The 25,529-nt window shown below is 39.1% G+C and overlaps 1 protein-coding gene across 1 annotated transcript in view; it reads left to right on the top strand.

The window, feature by feature from the left end:
- LOC124776268 (protein phosphatase 1 regulatory subunit 7) overlaps positions 1-25,529 on the top strand; it is an 80,165-nt gene that overhangs the window by 12,195 nt on the left and 42,441 nt on the right. The window contains exon 3 of the mRNA XM_047251168.1: positions 15,560-15,615. Within this exon, the coding sequence (XP_047107124.1) occupies positions 15,560-15,615 (56 nt within the window). The remainder of the gene's footprint in view (positions 1-15,559; positions 15,616-25,529) is intronic.

Below are 25,529 nucleotides of genomic sequence, written 5' to 3'. Positions count from 1 at the left end.
AGAATGGAACACCTAGGATTGGCATCAAGTTCTCTTCACCGATGAGTGTCGTATATGCCTTCAACCAGACAATCGTCGGAGGTGTGTTTGGAGGCAACCCGGTCAGGCTGAATGCCTTAAACACACTGTCCAGTGAGTGCAGCAAGGTGGAGGTTCCCTGATGTTTTGGGGTAGCATTGTGTGAGGCCGACATACACTGCTGGTGGCCATGGAAGGCGCTGTAGCAGCTGTACAATACATGAATGCCATCCTCCGACCGATAGTGCAACCATATCAGCAGCATATTGGCGAGGCATTCGTCTTCATGGTCGACAATTCGCACCCCCATTGTGCATATCTTGTGAATGACTTCCTCCTGGATAACAACATTGCTCAACTAGAGTGACCAGCATGTTCTCCAAACGTGAACCCTATCAGACATGCCTTGGATAGTTTGGAAAGGGCTGTTTATGGATGACATGACCCACCAACCACTCTGAGGGATCTGCGCCAAATCGCCATTGAGGAGTGGGACAATCTGGACCAACAGTGCCTTGATGAACTTGTGGTTAGTATGCCACGACGAATACAGGCATGCATCAATTCAAGAGGATGTGCTACTTGGCATTAGAGGAACCAGTGTGACAGTAATCTGGACAACCACCTGTGAAGGTCTCGCTGTTTAGTAGCACAACATGTCATCTACAATGTCATTGTAGATCCTCTTGGTATCTCCACACCTTGGGCCAATATTTTGCAGACATTTGGGCTGTTGTGTGAAAACATGGAGGCAGACCTTAAAATTAAAAATATTCTTATTATAAATCTGATTATCAGCACTGTTAGCTGAAACATAAAATTTATCAATTTGAAGCTTAATTTTCATGTTAAAAACTGCTGGAACTGAACAAATGGCTTTATAACTTGTCTAAATTTAAGTCTCTAGAGCTTCTAAGAAATTTGTTTTCAAAAATACTACAGTGGTGCATTGTAAAGTAATTTATTAACAGAAAATATCTGAAAAAGTTGAAAGGTATCTTAAGCCAGCACATTTTGATCGCTGATATTGATTTTATTTAATTAGTGAAGTCCCCAGGCTGATTAATTTTTTATTGTTATCTCATGTCATTCTGTTACCAAAGAAATTTGTTTTTCAGGGTCAATGCAGTATTATAGAATCCTGTAATTAGGCATGCAAATACAGATTTGTGAGATAGATAAAAGTCTCACAGCAGAGAAAAAAAATATTCATTATAAACAACATTTTGTAACGGTAACGGAATGACATAAATGGAGTAAAGGAATGACAATAGTTTATAACTGAATTTGCCTGACATTCCTTAGGCGTTGTAAGGCAAATACATTTGTATTTTGGCTATATTGCAATTTTGTATGTCGGCTATACTGTTAGTAAAAGCTTTTTTTTTGGGGGGGGGGGGGAAGTCCCACAAACTGAGAATGTGTTTTTCAGAGAGAAGAACTTATATTCAGTGAATCTGAAGAGTAACTGCTGAAAGGGGATTTAATAAGCTTCTTTGGTAAAGATTACAATGAAATGACTAAATGGCTGAATACTACATGTAGAATGGAGTTAATTATTTTGATAAACCATATTTCTTATTCACTAACCTATGGTTTCTCTGGGGAGCAATGGCAGTACCAAATTATAAGAAAACCTCAATATTGCATATAGAAAAAGAAGTAACTGACGTACTATGTACTGCAACAGAATGTTGATTTTCTTTGAAGGTCACTATGTATTATGCCTAAATAATGAGACATTTTTATGTATTGTGTTGTTAGAAGATCACTATATGGAACAGAATTTTTTATTTAAAATAGATATTGGCTTGTTTCTAGCAATTACACTGTTTCCACAGTAATTCTAAAACAAGATATTTCATTTTTACAGTTGTTATCATGCCTCTCTCATCAGCTGAGAAAATGAGAGAATACTGGACATGACTCAAGGAGAAAGGTTAAGTGATGAGATTAAGAGAAAGGACAGGAAAAGGAAAAGGCTGAAATGGCAAAAGTTTTAACTGCTGCTCAACTTAAGGAACAAAGAGAAAAGAGAAACTTAATCAAAGAAAATTCAGAAACAAAGTTAGAGGCAGTAGTGAAGGCAATAGCGATGATGCTTGTGTCGTCTGCACCAAGAGTCCATATAAACCTACAGCTACATTAAGGAAAGCAGTTAAACGTGTGGAAACTTGTTTACCTAGAAGTCCAAGAAAGTACAAGAAAGTTGTCTTGGAATTAGCTGCTGCTCATGGAGTTTTGGTAAACGAACAACAGGTGAAAAATCAGTCAGTGCCGAAATACAGATACAGAAGAACCTGTTGCTACTTTTCAAGTTTGAGATGAGATTTCATGGCAAACTCCTGGAATGAAAGATTATGTGATAATGAAGGATAAGGAAAGTGGAAAAACCAAACTCCTGAAGAGGTACATGATTGTGACCTTGAAAGAAGCACATGCTATATATCAAGAGGAATTCCCAGACATGCCAATAAAATTGTCCAAGTTCTGTGCATTGAGATCAAAGTTTGTATGCACCTTTCAGGATACACCGCACAATGTTTGTCTCTGCCGCTTTCACGAGAATGTAAAGCTACTTTTGAAAGCTATAAATGAGGTTGTTCCGCAAGTGAAAAGAAGTTCGCATGATGTCCAAATGTGGAATGTGTGCAAATGTGTCTTTGAAGGATAAATATTCTTTGGATGAGAACTTAGTGAAGAAGCTGAGCAAATGGACCCAAAGGCAAATAGTGAACCAGCGAATCACTCTGAAAGAATTTCATGGTAGTGTTGGTCAGAGTCTTGATGCTTTTTCAAACTTGCTACTGTAATTTTTACAACATACATTTGTTAAAAGACATAAGTCACATTTTTTTGAAAACCAAAAGAATTCTGCATACAAGAACATCTTTTGCAAGTAGATTTTGCAGAAAATTATACTGTTCAACTGCAGAATGTAGTCCAGAGAGCTAATTGTTTGTGGCATATGTTTGGGACTCACAAAATGATGGATATTCTTGTGCTGTTATTAGTGATGAACTTGATCATATTAAATATTCAGTGCATGCTTTTCTAAGTAAGATTGTAGAGCACATTATATCTATGAACCCAGAGATAGAATCTGTCACATTCATGAGTGTTGGTGCAGCCAATCAATTTAAGCAGTGTTTCCTGTTTGCCAACTTGACATTTTTCAGAGAACACTATGGAATAGATGTTTCATGGGACTTCTTTGCCACTTCACTTGGCAAAGGTGTTGTGGATGGGATTGGTGAAACTTTAAAGTGTGCCATGTGGAATATCTGCAAAGCTGGGAAACACATACTATGTGGGGCTCTGGACTTTGTAAAAAGTGCATAGACCGAGGACTTTGCAAAAATTGCGTAGACCGAAACCATCCATGCTGTTACACCTATCGCTCCGTATACTTTTGAGTACCAGCTTTACTCACTATCTCCCCAGAGGTTTGTGCGCAACTTCAAAGAGCGATCCTCAGCCAAAGAAAATTTCCAGGACCTGATCAATCATACAGGCTTGCATAAAGGTGATTTTGCTTTGGTTTCCTATGCTGGAAGAAACAGATCAGATTTTTTGTGGGGCAGGTGATTTCTGTTGAAGATGGTTACAAAATTTCATTTCTTAGAAAGAACAAGTGCAAATGGAAAGATATTTACATTTCACTCAAAGGAAAATAAATGTTGGGTGGAAAAAGACTAAATTGTAGAGAAACTAGCTGCACCTACTATAGATCAGAGGAATAAGTACCATTTTCCCTATGTGATCAACAGTGTAGAATACAACTGGTAATTTTCAAGTGAAAGTGTCATTCTGTTAGTATTAAGTGTCATTCTGTTAACAGCGATTTTTTTTATTTTGTCAGTAAAATATTAGTTTAATGCGTTTGTCGTCTATGCCGTTTTGTTTCCCATTTATTCCTCTTCACATTATAATTTTTGTGAACTTTAATAACAAATGGCCGAGCTGAATTATTGTTGCATTATAAATGAGAACTATATGCACATCTGAATTGTGTCATTCTGTTACCAGAGTGTTTTTTATGTAAGTCTCATTATGTGAATGAAACTTAAACTATTAAATTAAATAAACTGTGTTCCTTTGCTTGTGTAGAAAATACAATATTAAATTTTTTATTTTATCATGATTCTTGGTCTTTTCTACACTTACAGAGCAAAAACAATCACTGAGTGTCATTCCGTTACTAATGAAACTACCCATTTCAAGTTCCATCCACTACCACCTGCCTTCTTTCCTCTAAAATGGGTGGCTGAGGCAAGGATGGTATCTTTCTACTCCCAGAATGGTGAATGTCACAATACTGCTTTTACTATGAGGGAGCTTAGACAAGCACTCTCTTTGTCCCAGTCATCCATTCCAGGACCGGAGGGCATTCAAGTTTTGAAGTTGCAACACTTATCTCCTGATGGGCTATGCTTTCTCCTCCTTACATGTAACCACATTTGGGCAGATTGCATATTTCCCAGTCACTATTGTGTTAGGCCATTGACATTCACATACCTAACCCTTGGTAAGGACAAACATTTTACTTCCAGCTACCAACCAATTTCCCTCACCAGTAGCGTCTGCAACATGAGCGTTCGGAATAAAGTTCCTGAATTTACTCCCTCCAGGAAGCATGTGCCGCGCAAGTTATTCTCGGGATTGAGGCCTGATTGAACCCTGAGATAGGAAGTTCTGAAATATTTATTTAGAGTTGGAACGTGTATTGGAAAGACAGATTAGACACCATGGGAGGTGGTGTCTTCATTGCAGTTGACAGAAATATTGTGTCTACTGAGGTCGAAGTAGAGTGTGATTGTGAAGTTATCTGGACACGTCTAACAGGGCTAGGGGAAATAAAGTTAATTGTGGGGTGTTATTATCGGCCACCAGGTTCCACCATGACAGTTCTACAATCATTCAAAGGGAGTCTACATTTTGTATCGTAGAAGTACCCGGATCATGCTATATTAGTCGGAGGCAACTTCTACCTACCTAGTATAGACTGGGATGTCTATGGATTCATTACAGGTGGTACAGACAAGCCGTCGTGTGAATTACTTTTGAACACTTATCCGAAAACTGTCTTGAGCAGCTAAATCGACAGCCAACGCGTAATGGAAATATTTTAGATCTGGTAGCCACGAACTGACCAGACCTCATCGACGGTGTCAGTGATAAGACAGGGATTAGTGATCATGATGTTGTCATTATGACTATGGTTACGAAAGTTAAAAAGTTGGTCAAGAAGGCTAGGAGAGTATTTTTACTAGAAAGAGCAGATAAGCAGTTGTTAGCTTCCCACTTAGTAAATGAATTGACTTCATTTACTTCTGGTACGATGGTCGTGGAAGAATTATCGACAATTTTTAAACACATTGTAAATCACGCATTGGACATGTATGTGCCAAAAAAGTGGGTTAGGTACGGAAAAGACCCACCATGGTTTAACAGCGCAATTCGAAGAATGCTCAGGAAGAAAAGGCAGTTGCACTTGCGGTACAAGAAAGTTTGGGAGAATGAGGACAGGCAAAAGTTAGTAGAGATTCGTGCTGCTGTAAAAAGAGCGATGCGTGAAGCATTCAACCACTTAGCAAAAGATCTTGCTGAAAACCCAAGGAAATTCTGGTCTTACGTAAAATCGGTAAGCGGGTCGAAGGCTTCCGTCCAGTCACTCACTGATCAGTCTGGCCCGGCAACGGAAGACGGTAAAACGAAAGCTGAAATATTAAATTTAGCATTTGAGAAATCTTTCACGCAGGAGGATCGTACAAGCATACCGCCGTTTGAGTCTCATACAGATTCCCGTATGGAGGACATAGTGATAGACATCCCTGGGGTTATGAAGCAGCTGAATGGGTTGAAAATAAATAAATCGCCAGGTCCTGATGGGATTCCAATTCGGTTGTACAGAGAGTACTCTGCTGCATTGGCTCCTTACTTAGCTTGCATTTATCGTGATTCTCTTGCCCAACGTAAAGTCCCGAGCAACTGGAAAAAAGCACAGGTGACGCCTGTATGTAAGAAGGGTAGAAGGATGGATCCTCAAAATTACAGACCAATATCCTTAACATCGGTTTGTTTGCAGGATTCTCGAACATATTCTCAGTTCGAATATAATGAATTTCCTTGAGACAGAGAAATTGCTGTCCATGCATCAGCACGGCTTTAGAAAGCATCGCTCCTGCGATACGCAACTCGCCCTTTTTTCACATGGTATCTTGCGTACCATGGATGAAGGGTATCAGACGGATGCCATATTCCTTGACTTCTGGAAAGCATTTGACTCGGTGCCCCACTGCAGACCCCTAACTAAGGTACGAGCATATGGGATTGGTTCCCAAATATGTGAGTGGCTCGAAGACTTCTTAAGTAATAGAACCCAGTACGTTGTCCTCGATGGTGAGTGTTCATCGGAGGTGAGGGTATCATCTGGAGTGCCTCAGGGAAGTGTGGTAGGTCCGCTGTTGTTTTCTATCTACATAAAGGATTTTTTTGGATAGGTTGGATAGCAATGTACGGCTCTTTGCTGATGATGCTGTGGTGTATGGGAAGGTGTGTCTGTCGGAGGATACAAGATGACTTGGACAGGATTTGTGATTGGTGTAAAGAATGACAGCTAACTCTAAATATAGATACATGTAAATTAATGCAGATGAATAGGAAAAAGAATCCCGTATTGTTTGAATACTCCATTAGTAGTGTAGCGCTTGACACAGTCACTTCAATTAAATATTTGGGCGTAACATTGCAGAGTGATATGAAGTTGGACAAACATGTAATGGGAGTTGTGGGGAAGGCGGATAGTCATCTTCGGTTCATTGGTAGAATTTTGGGAAGATGTGGTTCATCTGTAAAGGAGACTGCTTATAAAACAGTAATATGACTTATTCTTGAGTACTGCTCAAGCGTTTAGGATCCCTATCAGGTCGGATTGAGGGAGGTCGTAGAAGCAATTCAGAGGCAGGCTGCTAGATTTTTTACTGATAGTTTTGATCATCACGCGAGTGTTACGGAAATGCTTCAGGAACTCGGGTGGGAGTCTCTAGAGGAAAGGAGGTGTTCTTTTCATAAATCTGTACTGAGGAAATTTAGAGAACCAGCATTTGAGGCTGACTGCAGTACAATTTTACTGCCGCCAACTTATATTTCGCGGAAAGACCACAAAGATAAGAGAAAGATTAGGGCTTGTACAGAGACATATAGGCAGTCATTTTTCCCTCGTTCTGTTTGGGAGTGGAACAGGAAGAGAATATGCAGGTTGTGGTAAGAGGTACCCTCCGCCACGTACTGTATGGTGGATTGTGGAGTATGTATGTAGATGTAGATGATGGAACGTATGATTAATGGTCGGGTGATGTGGTGGCTCGAGTTTCGTAATCTCCTCACTTACGCCCAATGTGGATTCCATAGGCATTCTGCAGTTGATCATCTCATCACCTTGCCAGCTCATACTATGAACAATTTTTTGCTGACTGTGGCCATGGTTTTTGATTTGGAGAAGGCGTATGAGACCTGCTGAAGGATGGATATTCTCCATATTATGTACAAGTGGGGCATTTAGTGTCGCTTCCTCCTTTTTACTCAGGAATTTTTAAAAGACTGTGTAGTTAAGTTACGTATAGGCTCTGCTCTCTTGGTCACTTTTATTCAAGAGATTGGGGTGCATTAGGGTTCTGTACTCAGCTTTGTCTTATTTGCCACAGCCATTAACCCTGTTAGGGATTCTCTCCCGCCAGGTATCACAGGCTCTCTTTTTGTTGATGACTTTGTGATCTATTGCAGCTCTCAGTGAACCTATCTATTTGAGTGGCGTCTTCTGTGATGTCTTGATCATCTTTACTCATGGAGCATCAATGGAGTCCGCATTTACACTGAAAAGACTGTCTATATGAACTGATGGCAGTGCCAGGAGTTTCTTCCCCTGTTCGTACGTCTTGGCCCATTCCTTCTTCCATTCGTTGACGCAGCAAAATTCTTGGGACTCGTGTTTGATAGGAAACTCTGTTGGTCTTCCCATGTCTCTTACCTATAAGCTAATTGTGTACTCGTTCTCTCAATGTTCTATATGTTTTATGCGGTAACCCATGGGACCATCCTCCGTTTACACCAGTCCCTTGTTCATTCGAAACTTGATTATGGATGTGTCATATATTTATCTGCATGTTTGGCCGCTGGCACCTTCTGTACTAGTCCCATTATGAGAGTCTTATGCTGAGGCTGCTGACTTACCATTGTCCTACTGGCAGGATGTTCTCCTCAGTCGTTACACGAGCCATCTGTCTTCTTTGCCCAATCACCCATCCTATGCTCGCTCTTTTTGACGATTCCTTTGACCACCAGCATGGACTGCACATTTCTTCTCTGTAGCCTCCCAGAGTCTGCTTTCGTTTGCTTCGTGCCAAGGTACATTTCATTTTGGACTCCATTTGCTTCCTAAGGACACTACTCCTGGCCTGGTGTACCACAGTGACTTACTTGCACTTTTCACATGGCCTGGGGCCGGGGCTTCATCTATACCAACAGTTACAAGATCGGCTATGGTGTTGGTTGTGCCTTTGTACGATGATACTTTTCAATATCTTGACAAGTGCTCGATTTTTACTGTGGAGCTTTACACCCTTTATCAAGCCACCCAGTACAACCAGCGACACGGGCTTCCAAATTGTGTCACCTGCTCAGATTTTCTCAGCGCTCTTCAGAGACTTTGCGCATTGTTCTTAGTCCACCCTTTAGTACAATGGATCCAATTCAAGAATGCCTCCACTCACTTACTGTTGGGGAGCCAACGTGGTTTTCTTGTGGGTTGTTGGTCACGTCGGGAACAAGGCTGTTGATGCTGCTTTAAAGGCTGCAGCTCTCCTCCCTCGGCCTGCTAGTCATGCTGTTCCCTCAGATCTTCATGTCACTGTTTATCGGCATGTAGTATCACTTGAGTGCACAGTGGTCTTCTATCCAGGGGAGCAAAGTCTGTACCATTAAACCTCTTCCAATAGCATGGTCAACTTCCTCTTGGCCCTCACACTGCGAGGTGGTCATTTTAGCCCAGCTGCGTATAGGACACTGTCACTTTAGTCACCGCCATTTATTAAGTGGTACGGCCCTCAACCCCTCATGGTGCACTGTTTTCAAATCCGGTGCCCATTTTTTAACTGCTTATGTCTAAGTTTGTCGTTTACTTTGTCAGATGTTTTAGCAGATGTCAAGCATTCTATCAATCACATCTTTTAATTCTCTGCAGCAGCATGGCAAAGCAAATTTGATGGCCCCATGGGGACCTCCTCCATATCAATGATGTTCTGAGAAATTTTCCCTAGGGTGTCCATGGCCTTAACTGCTCCTCTTTTGAAGTTGCTTGATTGGGTTTTTGTCTTTTTTACCTCAGGTTTTTATTTAATACATTTTTTTCTTATGTTATGATATGGGCACTTATGACCTTAGCAGTTTTGCACCCTAAATCTCCAACCAACCAAATAGTCCAAGCTCTGCAAGTATAAGCTCAAAATCTGTGCCAAGTATCGGCAGTCTGACTGGGTACAATGACCACTACCTAATGAAGACTGTTGACCAAGGCAATGTCTGGTAACAGCAGTAAAAGTATGTATTTCTTACATTAATACCACAAACAGCTGATGCTACAAACTTAAGATTGTTACTACACTCCATCTACAGGTAGGTTATTGATCCATATACCCATTTCATACATAATTTGCTATCCCAGGCTGTTAATGACCTCAGTGTATTGAATACAACTCTTTTCCAAATCAAACCACATCTATTGGTCTTTTAAATCTTTATTGGTTCTGAAAATGTCGTTAGGTTATCGAAGACCATGAAGCCATTTCTAATTTAAAATAAAATTATAAACAAATTCCTGCATTCATTCACACAATATAATCACTTAAACATGATATGCACAAATACAAGCATGCCCAGTCTTCTAAAGGTAGGCACAGAGACTTAATGTCTACTACCATGATGCCATATCTGAACTACTTGGTCACCCAAACAAAACGAAATTAACCAGCTTCAATAGAGGTGCCCCACACACTAAAACAAATACTCATAATACTTGTGCACCTTATACACACTAACACGTCAATGACATCCCATTAGAATACTGCATGAATAGATTCAGTGACCACCAATCCTGTTTTTAAAGTTACCAGGTAATACATTATTTCTGTTGTGTCAATGACAGATGGCGTGCAAGCCCACATCACTGCATAATGAGAATGGACATCCATTAACTGCTATAATTTCTTCCTGATCAGTCAGGCCAGAAGCCGAGGCTTTGTTTTCTAAATTAATCGTTACTGTTACTGACAAGGGGAGGCCATGACGTTGGCATCACAGACTTACTTCAAACTTTGTACTCCTTTAGTAGGTCATTAAAACAACGTAATGTGGAAGTAGTAAGGTGTACTACTCTGTCAATTCCGAGAAAATTGCAAGAGAAGCTTTACATGTCTGTTATGTAACTGATGTATCTGTGCGCAGGTGCTGGATGTTACTGTTCATGGTGGTCAAGTGGTTAGTTTTTGAGCTTTGGAAAATGAATGTGTATGAGGCAGCACTTCAACTCCCATTCAAACCTTCGTTTTTGTAGTACAAGTGTAAATTCTGTGAAATTAAAAAAATTTGCACCTATGCTATTTGTTCTTGCCACGTTAACAATGTCTCACCACTACACAGGTTAACTGCCAAATGGGGCCTGCCTCTGTGTCTGCAGCTCAAAGTGCTGAGGTGCAAAGTAGTTCCAAGTACCTTACCACATTGCATGTACAATGGATTTCACAAATGACAAGAGGCATACATTTTCAGGAAAACTCTGTGTGTTTCTTCATTTACTTGTCAATAGTTATAATTAAGTTTAATTAAAAATAGTAACATGAAATTCACTAAAACTTCATGAAAATACACATTTTCTCAAATGTCATATAAATTAAATAGTATGACCAGTGATTTAAAAAAAAGGAATAAAAGTTAAGTTTGTGCGAGAGTTGAACTGTCGCCTCATACATGTTCATCTTACATAAATCAAACACTAACCACTTGACCACCATGAACTCTAATGGCCAGCACTGACACACAGTTACATCAGTTACATAATAGATGTGTAAAACTTCTTTTGTGATTTTCTTGGAATTGCCAGAGTAGTACACCTTACTACTTGCACATTCTGTTGTTTTAATGTCCTACTAAAGGTGTACAGAGTTTGAAGTAAATCTGTGATCCCAACATCGTGGCAGCCCCTCGTGAGAAAGATTGCTGTGCTCACACGTAGTGAAGCAGCTAGGACTCGGCACCAAAGTTCTTTAAAGAAGAAAGACTGTTGTGCTACTGGTGCTCATAAAATGACGACCACATCAAGTGAGTAATGGCAGGACAAGGGAATTTACCAACCTTGGGCTGCATATCACATATTGAACAAGGGGTGGAGGAGTTCATTTTTCTCCTATGTCATGCCTACAGCCTCTCATCTCTGAACTCCAGTAAGTAAAATTTACTTAACAAAAGGCCACTGTTCTAGATACTCACTGAGCTAGTGCTGATATCACTTATTATTAAACACAACACAAAACAAAATCTAAGGAAAGGAAACACTAAGCGAAACAGTAACATACATACTAAATGACTTAACCTGGGCATTGTTGCTGTTTCCTGCTTCCAAAGAAGCTTGGGTCTGACAACAATAAAACTCCACAGCTTAGTGGATATTAGTGAACTGTCTTTTTTTAGTTAAAGTAGGTTACTTAATGTAGGAACTATTTTAGGTTACTGATAATGGTGTAGACTCTTGGCAGTTCCATTGTCTCTGTTGATCAAAAGATAAGTGTAATTGCCAGTTTTCATGTTAATATTATGTGGATTTCCGTAATGCAGGTAGAACTTTGGTATTTTCTTTTGAGTGAGGGAAAGGGTCATTGCTGGCAATTGGTTCCTTTTGAAGAGGGCATGTGGCCTTTCGGGTAAAACTACCAGCAAATTGCATGGTATGGATAATGTTGCAGTGAAAGTGACTCCTGTGGCCTCTGATTGACCACACAAACAGGCACTGCCATTTACAGCTGATGACAGCACTGGTGGAGACCAAAACCAGTCACACCCTGATAACGCAGATGCAACCAACCCTGGAATTACAAGTGCCAGCTGATTCCTTGTTACATCATCTACTATGGTATGTAACAGGGTCTATCGTGTCACAGTCTTGGAACCCTCCCCCTCCCCCAAGCTTCTCCAACTTTACTGTTGTGACAAGGAAAAGAAGATACTTGTTTTAGTTATGAACAGTGTCACAAAATGTTCCGACACCATGCTAACAACCACCCCAGTGTCAATGACAGCTACATTTTCACTGTGACACTGCAAATTTACATAAGAGTGGCAATGTACATTTTCATCTACGTTGCTGTCTGCAGACAGAAAATCTTCTAATGGGTTTTGGTCACACCTTGTAATTCTCTACTGGGAGTTAAAATCTCTGGTCCTGTTGATTTGTAAGGTCTTCACAGGGAGCTGTAGGAGACCCCAGAGTTTCCCTGTGTAAGGGGAAATGTTAATATAAGACTGACTGTGGGATTGTACCCCTCTTCGCTATAGTTTGTGTTCCCTGTTCAACAGTTCCTGTGTTACCCACAGTCTGTGTGCATAATTCATATTGCACATTGCCACATCTCTCTGCCCTTGTCGCCATGCTGCTGGTGACTATTTTGCCAAATAGCAAGTCTGTTTCCTTTCCCTATTCGCTCGCAGCATTGCATCGGGTAGGGCTGTTTTGGACACTTAAATATTGTACATTATTTCTATCACATCCTGTCCAGAATTCATCCAAGGCTGAAAATATATCTAGTGACTCTTCTGCTGACTTTGAATGGAAATTGATAAACTGCCACCTTACCCACAAGGGCATTTGCTGAGTAAAGATGACCATGAGGTCTTCTTGGTCCACTGGTAGGTCCAGGTTCTGAGCAGCAGAGACCTGCAGGAAGAATATGTGCATGCTTCCTAACTGGACATTGTACGGGGGTCCAGTAATCGTTCTGCAGAGAAGATGACAGTTGCAGTCTCTTACACCCTTTTCGGAAATGACATGCTACAACTAGTGTCAGTGGAAGTATTACTCAGTCCAGGAGGCATGCTAAGGTATCTTAGTGGCTAAAGGCCTGTGCTCTCATAAAACAAGTAATCGAGGTTTGAGTACCAGTCTGACATGATTTTCATTTATCACAGCACATTATTTCGATCTGTATTCTCAGCAGTAAATGTAAGTGTGTGAGTGCACTCGGGAGCTGGTAAGCATTTTCATAGTATCATGGTCAGACCGTACTTGAGATGTGTTTGATCATGATTTGCTTCCTTCACAAATGTTCTTAATGCTTAAAACTAAGACAATGACAATTTTTCTGCACTGAACTGTTACACTTTAGACTTTTCAAAGGAAATGTGCTAACACATTTTAAAAGGAAAGTCTTTCACAATGAGTGACACATTGTCTGCCGAGCAACAATGCTAGTCACTTTTACTTCTTTTTGTGCCAAGTAAAATTAAAGAATAAAAGTATGTAGTGTAAACTGACTTCAGCACATCACACCTGCCGATCATGAGGATCTGGTGGTGTATCAGCTGCAATAGAATACAACATTTTATAACATAAAATGCTCAAGAAGAATGAACACATCCATATGACCAACTAACAACCTTTTGTAAATCACTTACAAAGTGTTGTGGTATCTTACATCATCATACACATACATAAAATGAGTAAATGGAAACAAGAAGACATTATTATTTCAATATAATTACTGAACATCCCATGTTGGTAAAATCTTAAAGATATTTTGTGTATGACCTATGCAAAGTAGACTACAATGCTGTATACAATAAAATGTTTAGGAAAATTGAACACACAATCTTGACAACCAACTAGCAACCTTAAGTAGACAACTTACAGGCCATCATGGTATTTTTCTTACTTCATATATATTAGATACAATCAATCCTAGCTAAAAACTGATCTTATTTTACCTCAAATAAAAGTGCAACATTTGAGGAGAACAAAATTTGAATAGCCATCTATTGAAAGTGAATTCAGCATATGTCTACAGACTTTACAATCATTCTATTATTTTTCAGTTAAAAGGTCTTTTTGTGTTGACGTTAGCACGTAATAAGTTCAAGTATCAGATTAGAGTAGGTTATATTCAGTCTTCTTCCATAGACCCAAAAGTGAGATGATTCCCGGGGGTGTGGGACTTGTCAGAAAGTATAACATAAAAAACACAAACTATTTGAATATAAAACTTACCACCCTGATCATTTGTTAGGAGAGTGTCAAAATAGGTGAATACATTACAGTAAACTGGAATGCTAATATCTACAGAATTAATACACTGTCAGACTCATGTAGCACAAGCAGTATGGCGGTATGTATACATTCATTCTTACCAGTAAACAATCTCAAGTGTAAAAATGATTAACCCTGTCCTTATGGTAAGAACAACATACTGATTTAAAGCATATGGTATATTCTATCTGTTAATACTGCTATTGTGAATTTTGAGCATATGATGAGAACTATGTTTTCATTATGAGAGTCGCCTACACTATGTACATCCTATAGCAGCTGCAGTAGCACTGTACCTGCAGCATTTATCATTAAACCCACTCAATAAGCATCTTTTGAAAACTTTATGTTATTGAACAATGAGAAATATAATCACCAAACTTCAAGCCTTAGTGGACTAAAATACCAATTGTTATACATTGTTCAAACGTTGCTTAGAACACGCATTATTCAAACAGCCTGGAAGGTGACAGCACAGTGAAAAGGTGTAATAGGGTTCCATGCAGTATCACCCCTACAGATGACGCTGTTTTGGATGCCTTAATAAGTGCCACAACTGAGAAGAATGTTTTGTGGTATCAGTGGGGTATATGTAGATCCTTAATCCAAACAGGTTGCAGAATAGAAACCAAAACCTATCCAACTTCTCCACTTTATTTTACCCTTAAGTCAGTGAAATTGAGATGCCATAGGTTGAGTAGTACCTGTGATTTAAATTATAGTGGGCTCATTGGTTCTGCATCCCTTCCTACCAGTATAACATCCTTGACATACTTCAGTATTGTAAAATGTTGTGTGACAGAATTATTACATACTGTATAGCTCCGGAATTATAGTTAAATGGAGTTGTTAGCCTGTGCCACACTGGTTGATTGCGATTATGAGTTGTCTCACACGTGATTACAGTTCCACAATGTAAGTTCTCAAAAGGTGTAAATGTTGACTACTATATTTACAGTTATTTTTTGTAATGACTCACTGTGCCGTATTTTGGTTTTTCATTGTATGTCGACATCTGAAGAGGGTCTGTTAATGACTGAAACTGGTCGTGTAATAAATTGATTGATACAACTGTGTGCAACCATGATGTTTCAGCAATTGTTATGAGTTGTAAACCATGACGTCTTCAAAATAATATTTTTTTAGTCATTATCTCCTTTTGTTAGTATTTTAATTTCTCTTCTCTTTCTTCAGTTGAAGGCGAAGAAGACAAATATGGAGAAATACTTATTATTGATCCAGAGACAGAGGTATGACAGGAGTTTGCCAAACAATATATTAAATTTCTTAGTGTAGGCTAACTGTTATTATTAGGTTGTTAATTACTAAAAAACTGTGACATGTAAATATTTGTTGTTCCTTCATTTTATATCACGCTGCAGAATATTAATGGTTAGTAGAGAACTCTATGTTATGTAAGAGGAAAAAGCAAGCCTTAAACTCATCTAATGTGGAGTAAGATCTGCTCTAAGCATACTTGCTGGCTCATGTTGCAGCTGCTAATTGGGAGCTTAGCATTTTTACCATGATATCCTCTGTACTGTGTCCCTTCTAGGATTCACTGAATGCTACCTGCACTGGCAAGCTAGGACTCCTGTTTCAGTGTGATGTATGTCACAGCCTGCAGTGTAGGGTTTCTCAAATAACAGTGGTTAATCCACAAGACAAACCAATATGTCATGCATCCACTGGCTGCTCTGCAGACTTTTTCATATGATTTGAAAGAAACTATTTGGTAAAAAAGAAATTGGGTCTCTTATATCTCGTCTTCTCATTCTTTAGTTTCATGATGAACTGCACAATTTCGTTAATGGTCATTTTGTGATATTTTGATATTAAGTAACTCATTGCACTAAATTTGAATAGTTTCCAATGAGAAACAGGGGTTGCTGTGAGTTTGCATTTGGTGCATGTGAGCCATACGTTGCTGCATATAAAAGTTAGCTAACAGATGGAATTGTCCTTTAAACTTGGAAGGACATTTATATCTATCTCCTGTCCCCAGAAAATGAATTATGCATAGTACACCCAGTTCTGCTCGCTCATGCAAACGATAAAGCAAAAATGAAAGATTCATAACATTCCTCATATTTTGTAAATGATAGGTTATGGCAAATGAGAATGATAGGTTATGGCAAATGATAGCATGCAAAGAGGAAAGTATTGTGCCAAATGGTTAACAAGTGATACTCCATTATTTACCACAATATGCAAGTACCTACAGTTTTTTCAGAGGAATACTGTATTTTTTTTTTTTAAGGGCCATTGATAACTTGTGAAACAAAAATGGCGATGATTTCTTCTAACAACATGAGTCACAACATTTTTTTTATTTTTTTTATTTTATTTTTTATTACTGAGAACGAGTTTTTTTTATATATATAAACTATTGAGATGTCTTGTCCTCAGTTGCTAGTTTACCAGCACACTGTTTCAGTATTCCGTTGCAATTTCAACTGCACATTCTGTTGCAATTTCAACTGCATTAAAATGTTTGTGAGGTGAATCTTTGTCAATTTTTCTGTGTTCTGATAAAGGAAGCAAATTTCAATATAGCAACAAGAGAAGCATGGTTGTTACTTAAAACTCATCATTGTGACACTTCCCTGAGGAAGAAAAAGGAGTATTAAATGTTTGGAAGCCAAATCATCACTTGCATTGCAATTTTGATGGAACTACGCTTTGAGTCCCAGTCCCTTTTGTACACAATGTCACAAAATTCAGGTTTTTTTTTTTAGCATCTCTAAAATACGTATTCACCAGTTCCTGTGTGGTTCTTTAGTGGATACAGGATCGAGGAACAGATGCAGTTCATGGACAGAGAATTCAGATTTTATTTTATACTACATCTAATACCATATAGTAAAAGAAATATGTATCTTTGTTTACTGTGGTTGCAGTGTCAGTTGTTAACATTAGCTTTCAATGTTGAAATATATACAGGTATAAAAGATTTACATTTCAGACAGTTACCAGTACAATGACTGTTCCATAGATGATGAGCCCTGACTGCTATGAAAGTCAGTAAATTTTATGAAAAGACAAACACACAAAATGGGGCTGTGTGTGTCGATATTTGAGCTTAAGTAGAGCAACCACTGGGGCTTTGGAAGGGGAATGCTTTGCATATCATTGGCAGCAGTGTAAGCATTTGTGGCAGTGTCCCTATGCTGCATTGGCAGCTGTAGGTAACATGGTGGCATAACATGCAGTGTGCGCTTTAAAGTGCGGCTGACTAGATAGCAGCTGATACAGCTAAAGGTTTTTCATTAATCTAGTTACAAAATAAAGCATATTTACTTAAAATTAAGCTTGTAAATTTTATTTAAATTTCAATACGTGTTTAGTGTAAACGAAACAAAAAATTATGCGTGGGTTCCTATAATTACATTTAACTGTGGTTCAATTTGAATCACTGGCATCTTAGAAGAACTTTACAGTCAGGGCACCACTGTACTGTTTCTTTTCTTGAAGACTTACTGCAGACTGTTTTTGCACAGACTTTGCATGCTTGTTGGGTGCATCTTATTTCCTGGGGAAGGAGCTCTTGAAAAGGTAGTATGATATGAGTTGATCATTCTTGTCTACACTTGCTCAACTGTAATATCTGTCCATGGCAATTGTATGTCCCTTTTTGAGGTAATCTCACAGTCTGTTTTTCTTGCTAGGGACATGTAGATTGTGACAGCAAAGAATCATGAATTTCTACTCAAGTTCATGTGCTCCACAACCTTGTGGGTTTTGTGTTATTTGATCTTATCATTTTATCTGCAATTGATTGTCTGCCTTATCATGTTTTATTATTGATGCAGAGAAAAATAGAAAAAATATTGAAAGCATTGCTGCTTTAATTCACTTCTATTACAAATTCACTTTCTTCTTTGAATTCAGGCAGTGATGGTTGCTCATATAATGTGGTCCATCCTAATTCCACTCCCAATGGAACATTAGAATGTCTTCTCTTGCATGTTGGTTCTAAAGATGGAACTACATTCGAAGTGCTACCATGATTATTAGAAAATATTTTCTACTGTTAGTGGTGGAATTTCATGTGAAGACACAATGGAAGTATAACTTATATTGCAGATTTCTCAAGCAAAATAATACAAAATAATGGAATGATAATATTAACATAATGCTGTTTTTGTGCTAGAGTTTGATTCAGATGCAAAATCACTGTATTCATTGTCAAAAAGTCCTTTTTGGAGCCAGAACCTTCGTACGGTTCATTCAGAAGCTTCTCGATCTCAGTATTGGTCAAAAATTTCAATGTATTTATCAGAAAATGCACTGCTAGCCAATGAGAAAGCAGCACCACAGGTCAGTGAAGTGGTTTCAAGCAAGTGAGGATTGTTCTTTGCGAATGCCAAACTAATTTAATAGATGATGTTCATCATATTTAGCCCACAACAGACATTAATGTTAATGAAAACCACCTCAGCTGTGTTATTACAAATGTAATGTGTTACAACCAGTTTTGTTTCTTTACATATCTTCAGGTTGCACAATTTGGCAACCTGAGGTGTTAAAAGAAATGAAACCAATCATTACACAACAAATGTGCAATAATACGGCTGAAGTGGTTTTCATCTGTCATTAGCTTAAGAAAAATCCATGATATGGCAGCACCATGCAGAGACCTGTTCAGAGCACACCAAACCTGAAAGCAAAATATTTGTAAGAGCTGGGTTACATGTGATGTGACTTATTAAGTTTACAAAGTTTAATATGTTTTTACTTATCATGAAGTTGGCAGCTTCACATGGCTCTGCAACCTTAGCTAGATGGTAAATCATTTGTCAGAACGTGAGTAGTTTATTGTATAAATTTTTTCAAAATGAAGATTACTTAAGCTAGTAATATTCAACATGAACAGCAGGTGCCCTACACACACCCCAGTTGCAAATCTGCATAGGTAGCCCACCTTTTCTTTAGCTAGTAGCATTATCATACATGAAGAACATACATTGAGTTTCCTATCATACAGATCTTTGGAATACTTGTTGGCTGCCCTGGAGTACTTTCCCAAGACATTGAGACATTGTGAATTTGTTGACTGTAACTATTTTCCATTATAGGCTCTTGCTTTACTGAAATATTGGAGTGCCAGTATGCACTGTATGTTGTGAGAACTATGTGATGACGTCTTGGGCTTCATTTTGGCAAGGAATATACTACATCAGACTCTTCTGAAATTAAATGCAATCTGTTTAGGTAAATATTATGCAGGGCTGTACACTCGAGTAAACTTGGAAATGACCATGGTGTACATATTGCCCAGTTATGTGAAGTAATTGTCAGTTTCAAATAAAGTAGCAGCTTATTTAGGAAAAAAGTTTCATTCAACAAAGAAATAAGGTAATAGTGTTTAAATATACACAGGATGTTGTATTTGTTGTTAGAATATACTGAGTGTTGTATTGCAGTTTGAGGTGTGAAATATATCACACAAGTTGTATGAAATAATTCCGCTGCTTTTCTTCTTTCTAGATGGGTGTTTTTGTGTCTGCACAATGGCTCATACAAAATAAATTTTTGATTAACAGGTGGCTGTAGCTGGAAGGCATTGTTTGCTGGCTGGTAGAGAATATGCCCCATGATAATGAGTACAGTAGTCGTACGGGTACTTAATAAAATTGTTCCTGGTCGAGAGGAGGGCATTAGACATAGTGGTTAATATTAGTAACAAACACTGCATTAACATTGTAATTATAAGTTTAAAGGCTAATAACAGCTCTAAGATGAGTGTTCGTCCTCACACCGTAACAGATTTCCTACTAAATCAGAAAGAAATCTTGAGTGGAGAAAACAGTTACATTTTTGACACAACCAACTATGCTACCAATAGATACACTCCACGTATGACTCCCTTTCTTGTCATCTATCGCGACAGCTGCTATCGAAATTTAATGAGATAATGAGTAGCTCAATGTATTTTACACTACACGTTTATTCTCCTGCACTTCGGTTTTTATTTGACTTGCTAGTTGATTTGTGTGTTTCACTGATTAAGTTGTCAGAGTGGCATGAAATAATTTACTAACTTAATTTTTATGTTGACTACTGTTAAAGAACATTATGATTATTATGTCATTATGTCTATCTCGTACTCTTCTGCACACACCTGTTCTGTGATTGGCTGCTGGCGGGAGAAATTCTGCTCAGGCACAAGTACTGTACAGCAGATGCTAGTCTGACCACACTGATTTAAATTGCATGTGGTTTCCCGAAACCACCCAGTGTTCATTCATTTATTTTTTGTTTCACACATTATGTTCCATAAATCTCATCATGAAGAGCCTCAGGGATTTGGAAGAAGGCAAGGTATTCATTAACATGCAGAAACAGCCACTGCAGGTTCAGGCTGCTGGTAGTGTGTATAAGTCCATGTGATTTCTGATGAGCATGTCCAGGCTCATGGTGCTGCCTCCATCAAGTCGGTTTTTGAGCTTTACTGTGGTCATTCTTAATCACTCCTTTTGCTGGTATGCTAAACCCTACCCTTAGAATTAGTCCATGCGGCTGAAAAGGATCAGGTTTGTGCCACATTATTCGAGTTGTGGAGGAATTTGTTATCGTATCTTGGCTTTTGCTGAGGAGCCCACCAGACAATCAGCATCTCAGATATCATATATCCATCTCAGATGTTGCTGATTAAAGTATCATAACAACGAAAATCATCAGTTTTTGACTATCCAGTTACGATTAAAGTATCAGTAGGAATGGGGCAATGTTTTTGGAAGTTCTTTGTAGCTAAGGCCAAACGTTTGATCAGTCCCTCAGAATATCTCTGGCAGTGGGGTCGACAGCTTCACAGTGTTGTGTGTCCATGTGTTCTATAGCACCCACAGTATGTGTTGTGTTTGTCAGTCTTCTATTTCAGTATCCTCTGCCATAGCAGGCAGATAGGATAGGCAATAACCATTCCCAATTAGCACTGATGTTTGCTAAATACTTGTGGGTTAAATTATTTTAGTATCTTCTTAACTGTGAATTAGGTGTTTCAGTAACAGACAAGTGATGACTGGGAGACAACCACTTTAGCCGGGGCCAGCCTGACCAGTGTCTGAACATGTGAAGTAAGAACAGTATTAGCTGGGTTGATTAGGGGGGCAGTTTTGGCTGGCAGCCATGATAAATGGAGCAACAGCCTCAGGTGCCACCCAGGGTGAATCTTCGTTGAGCTTCATCCATTGACAGGTGGAATTCATTAAGCGCTCAAGAAACATGTTGCATCAGAGGACTTTCCACTCACTGCCTTAAATAGTGTGTGGTCAGTGGTGGATACGAGTAATTGGATGAGGTATTGATGAGGGTTAAACATGGATATCTACATCTACATGGCTACTCAGCAAGTTACACTTACGCCCCAAGCAGAGGCTTCATCGAACCACCTTCACACTAATTCTCTATTGTTCCAGTGCGAGCTCTGATTTCCCTTACTTTGTTATGATGACCTTTCCTCCTTATTTAAGTCAGTGTCAACAAAAAAGTTTTTGCATTGGGAGAAGAAAGTTGGTGATTAAAATTTTGTGAGAAGATCCCACTGCAAGGAAAGACACTTTTGCTTTAATGATTTCAATCCCAAATCCTGTATGATGTTCGTGACACCCTCTTCCCTATTTCTTGATAATACAAAATGTGCTACTCTTCTTTGAACTTTCTCAGTGTACTCTGTTAATCCTGTCTGGTAAGGATCGCACACCGTGCAGCAGTACTCCAAAAGAGGCCAGACAAGCATAATGTAGGCAGTCTCTTTAGTAGATCCATTGCATCTTCTAAGTGTTCTGCTAATAAAACACAGTCTTGGGCTTGTCTTCCCATATCATTTTCTGTATTCTTTCCAGTTTAAGTTGTTTGTAATTGTAATTCCTAGGTGTTTAGTTGAATTTATGGCTTTTAGATTTGGATTTAACATGTAATTGAAGTTTAATGGATTCTTTTTAGTGCTCATGTGAATGGCCTCAAACTTTACATTATTTAGAGCCAATTGCCAATTTTCTCACCATACAGATATTTTATCTAAATCATTTTGCAATTGGATTTGATCTTCTGATGACTGTACTAGACAATAACTGACAGCATCATCTGCAAACAGCCTAAGAAGGCTGCTCAGATCATCTCCTAAATTGTTTATATAGTTTAAGGACAAAAGAGGGCATATAACAGTACCTTGGGAACGCCACTAATCACTTCTGTTTTAGTTGATGATGTTCCATCAGTTACTGTGAACTGTGACCTCTCTGACAGGAAATCATGAATCCATTTGCACAACTGAGACGATATTCCATAAGCATACAATTTGATTACAAGCCTCTTGTGAGATATGGTGTCAAAAGTGCCTGGAAGTCTAGAAATACGGAATCAATGTGAAATCCTTTGTCGATAGCACTTAGCAGCCTGTGTGAGTAAAGTGCTAGTTGTGTTTCACAATAACAACATTTTCTAAATTCATGTTGACTATGTGTCAATAGACCAATCTCTTCGAGGTAATTCATAATGTTCAAACACAGTATACAGGGTGTCCCACTCAAACCTCCCTGATTTCAAGAACCCAGGAGAGAAAAACCACAGTAGATACGACAGTGACAAATGCACCACATTGTAGATCATCTCAAAGAATTTATATTCCCGCATCAGAAGTGCCAAGTATCGTTTCCAGAGTGCAGTATGGTCGCATGAAGTGAAAATGACGACTCCACAGCAGTGCGCCAGGCAATAATGTGGTTTGCAGAAACAGAATCTCTGATTACTCTGGAAAGAAATTATCATTATGAGTTTGAATGTGATCCACTTGATGTGAAAATAAGGAATGGTATAGGAAGTTTCTGGCAACAGGAAGTGTTCTGAAACATTCTGGTGGTGCACATTACAGAGTTTCGAAAGAGACAGTGGAGGACATCAGACAAATGCTTCTCAGAAGCCCACATAAGTCAATTCGTCAAGCATCTAGGCAACTTGATGTACGTCAATCAACATCGCATCGTGTAGTTCACCTACGTCTTCGCACATGTGCTTACAAAGTGCAAATTCTGCAACTTCTGATGCTGAACGACAAACCATGCCTACAAAAATTTGCTGCGGATATGCTGCAGCGTATTAATATGGATGCCAGCTTCCTGGAAAGATGTTTATTCTCAGATGAGGCAACATTTCATCTATCAGGAAGGCTTAATAGGCATTATGTATGGATTTGGGGTTCGCAAAATCCGCACATTGTTATTGAACATGTTTGTGGTAGCCCTAAACTAAACATCTTGTGCGGGCTAATGCACAACAGGATTGTTGGGCCGTTCTTCTTTGTGAAACAAACAATGAATGGGTCAGTGTATCTGGATATGTTGGAGCAGTTTGTGTACCCTCAGATACAAGACTTGCAACCCAACATCATTTTTCAGCAAGATGAAGCTCTGCTGCATTGGTCAATGGCTGTTCGCAAGTTCCTGGATAGGAAATTTCCCAATCATTGGATTGGACGCAAAGGACCCATTGCCTGGCCACCACGTTCACCCGACATTATGCTGCTTGATTTCTTCATGTGGGTATTCATGAAGGAGTGCGTGTATGTGACCAAAGTGGGCGATATTCCTTCGTTGTGACATTATGTCACTAATGCAATTGCAACAATAACAGAGGAAATGTTACAAAGAACATGGCAAGAAGTTGAATATAGACTAGATATCTTCGTGCTACAAATGGTTCACATGTAGAGGTGTATTGATGATAAATAAATAACTTCTTTGAGATGCTGTACGATGTGGTGCATTTTTCATTGTTGTATCTACTGTGGTTTTTTTTCCTGGGTCTTTGAAATCAAGGAGGTTTGAGTGGGACACCCTGTATGTTCCAAAATCCTGCTACATATCGATGTTAATGATATGGATGTGGAGTTTAGTGGATTACTCCTTTTCATGAATATTGGTGTAACCTGTGCAACTTTCCAGTGTTTGGATACAATTCTTTAATCGAGCAAGCAATTGTATATGATTGTTAAGCGTGGAGCTATTGCATCAGCGTGCTCTGTAAAGAACCTAAATTGTATATGATCTGGACTAGATGATTTTTTGGTAAGTGATTTAAGGTGCCTCACTACTTTGAGGACATCTACTGCTAAGTTAGTCCTGGTTACTCTTGTTGGCAGCTGTTCCTGATTCGAATTACGGACTGTTTACTTCGTTGTCTTTGGTGAATGAAATTTGGAAGGCTATGTTCAGTAACTCTGCCTTACCAGCATTGTCTTCAATAATATTTCCATTCCTATCACACAGAGAAGGCATCAATTGTGTCTTGCTTAATTTTGACATGGAAACTAAAACAGCTTTGGTCTAACTCGCCACTGCCCGCACCAAAACCGAGTTTATTGCGTGGTATCACTCCCTGTATATCTAGTAAGCCAACCAATGCCCTTAAATAGTGCAAGGAGTCCTTTTACCAGTTTTTTTGTTAGACTCGATTTCTTCAGGTCTAGTTGTCCTGAAAATACTGTATCACTTGCTCTCCAATGCCATGCATTCGAAGATTAGGTGTGATGCAGTTTCTTCACCCTCATTACAGATCCTACATTTAGAGGTCTTCTTCTGTTATACCCCTTGTAAGTAGGTGTTTTTTTGAAATTCTCATGGCCAGTCATCAGTCCAGTCATGAGTTTAATCTCTTTCCTGTTCAATCCCAGGATTACAGAGCTTCTTTTAAAACACGGCTTAGGCATCATTACCTTACCATGTTTTTGTTTATAGACCTTGGTCCAGTATTCTACGTGCCGTTTCCTAAGCCAGTTCCATAGTTCTAGTTTGATCATAGCCTTGATGATTGTCAGGACGGGTTCCGGTCCAATGAATGGAGTCATTGCCCCTATCCTTGCCAATCTGTCAACTTATTCATTGCCTTAGATCCCAGAGTGGCTAGGGACCCACACTAGGTTTTCCCTATTGCTTCCCCCTAGCTCCACCAGGGCCCTGTGGCGTTCTGCAGCAATCTTAGATCTTGTTGCAGGAGCTGCCAGTGATTTCAGGGCTGCCTGGCTGTCTGAATAGATGTAGATGCTGTGGTCCTTGTACCACCTATGCATATTCTCCGTCACACATGCCCTGATTGCAGTAATTTCAGCTTGGAATACTGAGGCCAGTTTTCCTGGAGAGATGATGCCCTCCAGTCTTGGCTGAAC

This window comes from Schistocerca piceifrons, chromosome 2, assembly GCF_021461385.2.
Source record: "Schistocerca piceifrons isolate TAMUIC-IGC-003096 chromosome 2, iqSchPice1.1, whole genome shotgun sequence".
Taxonomy (NCBI): Eukaryota; Metazoa; Arthropoda; class Insecta; order Orthoptera; family Acrididae; genus Schistocerca; species Schistocerca piceifrons.
Note: the sequence above shows the minus strand (reverse complement) of the source record. Positions and strands in the feature narration are given on the sequence as shown.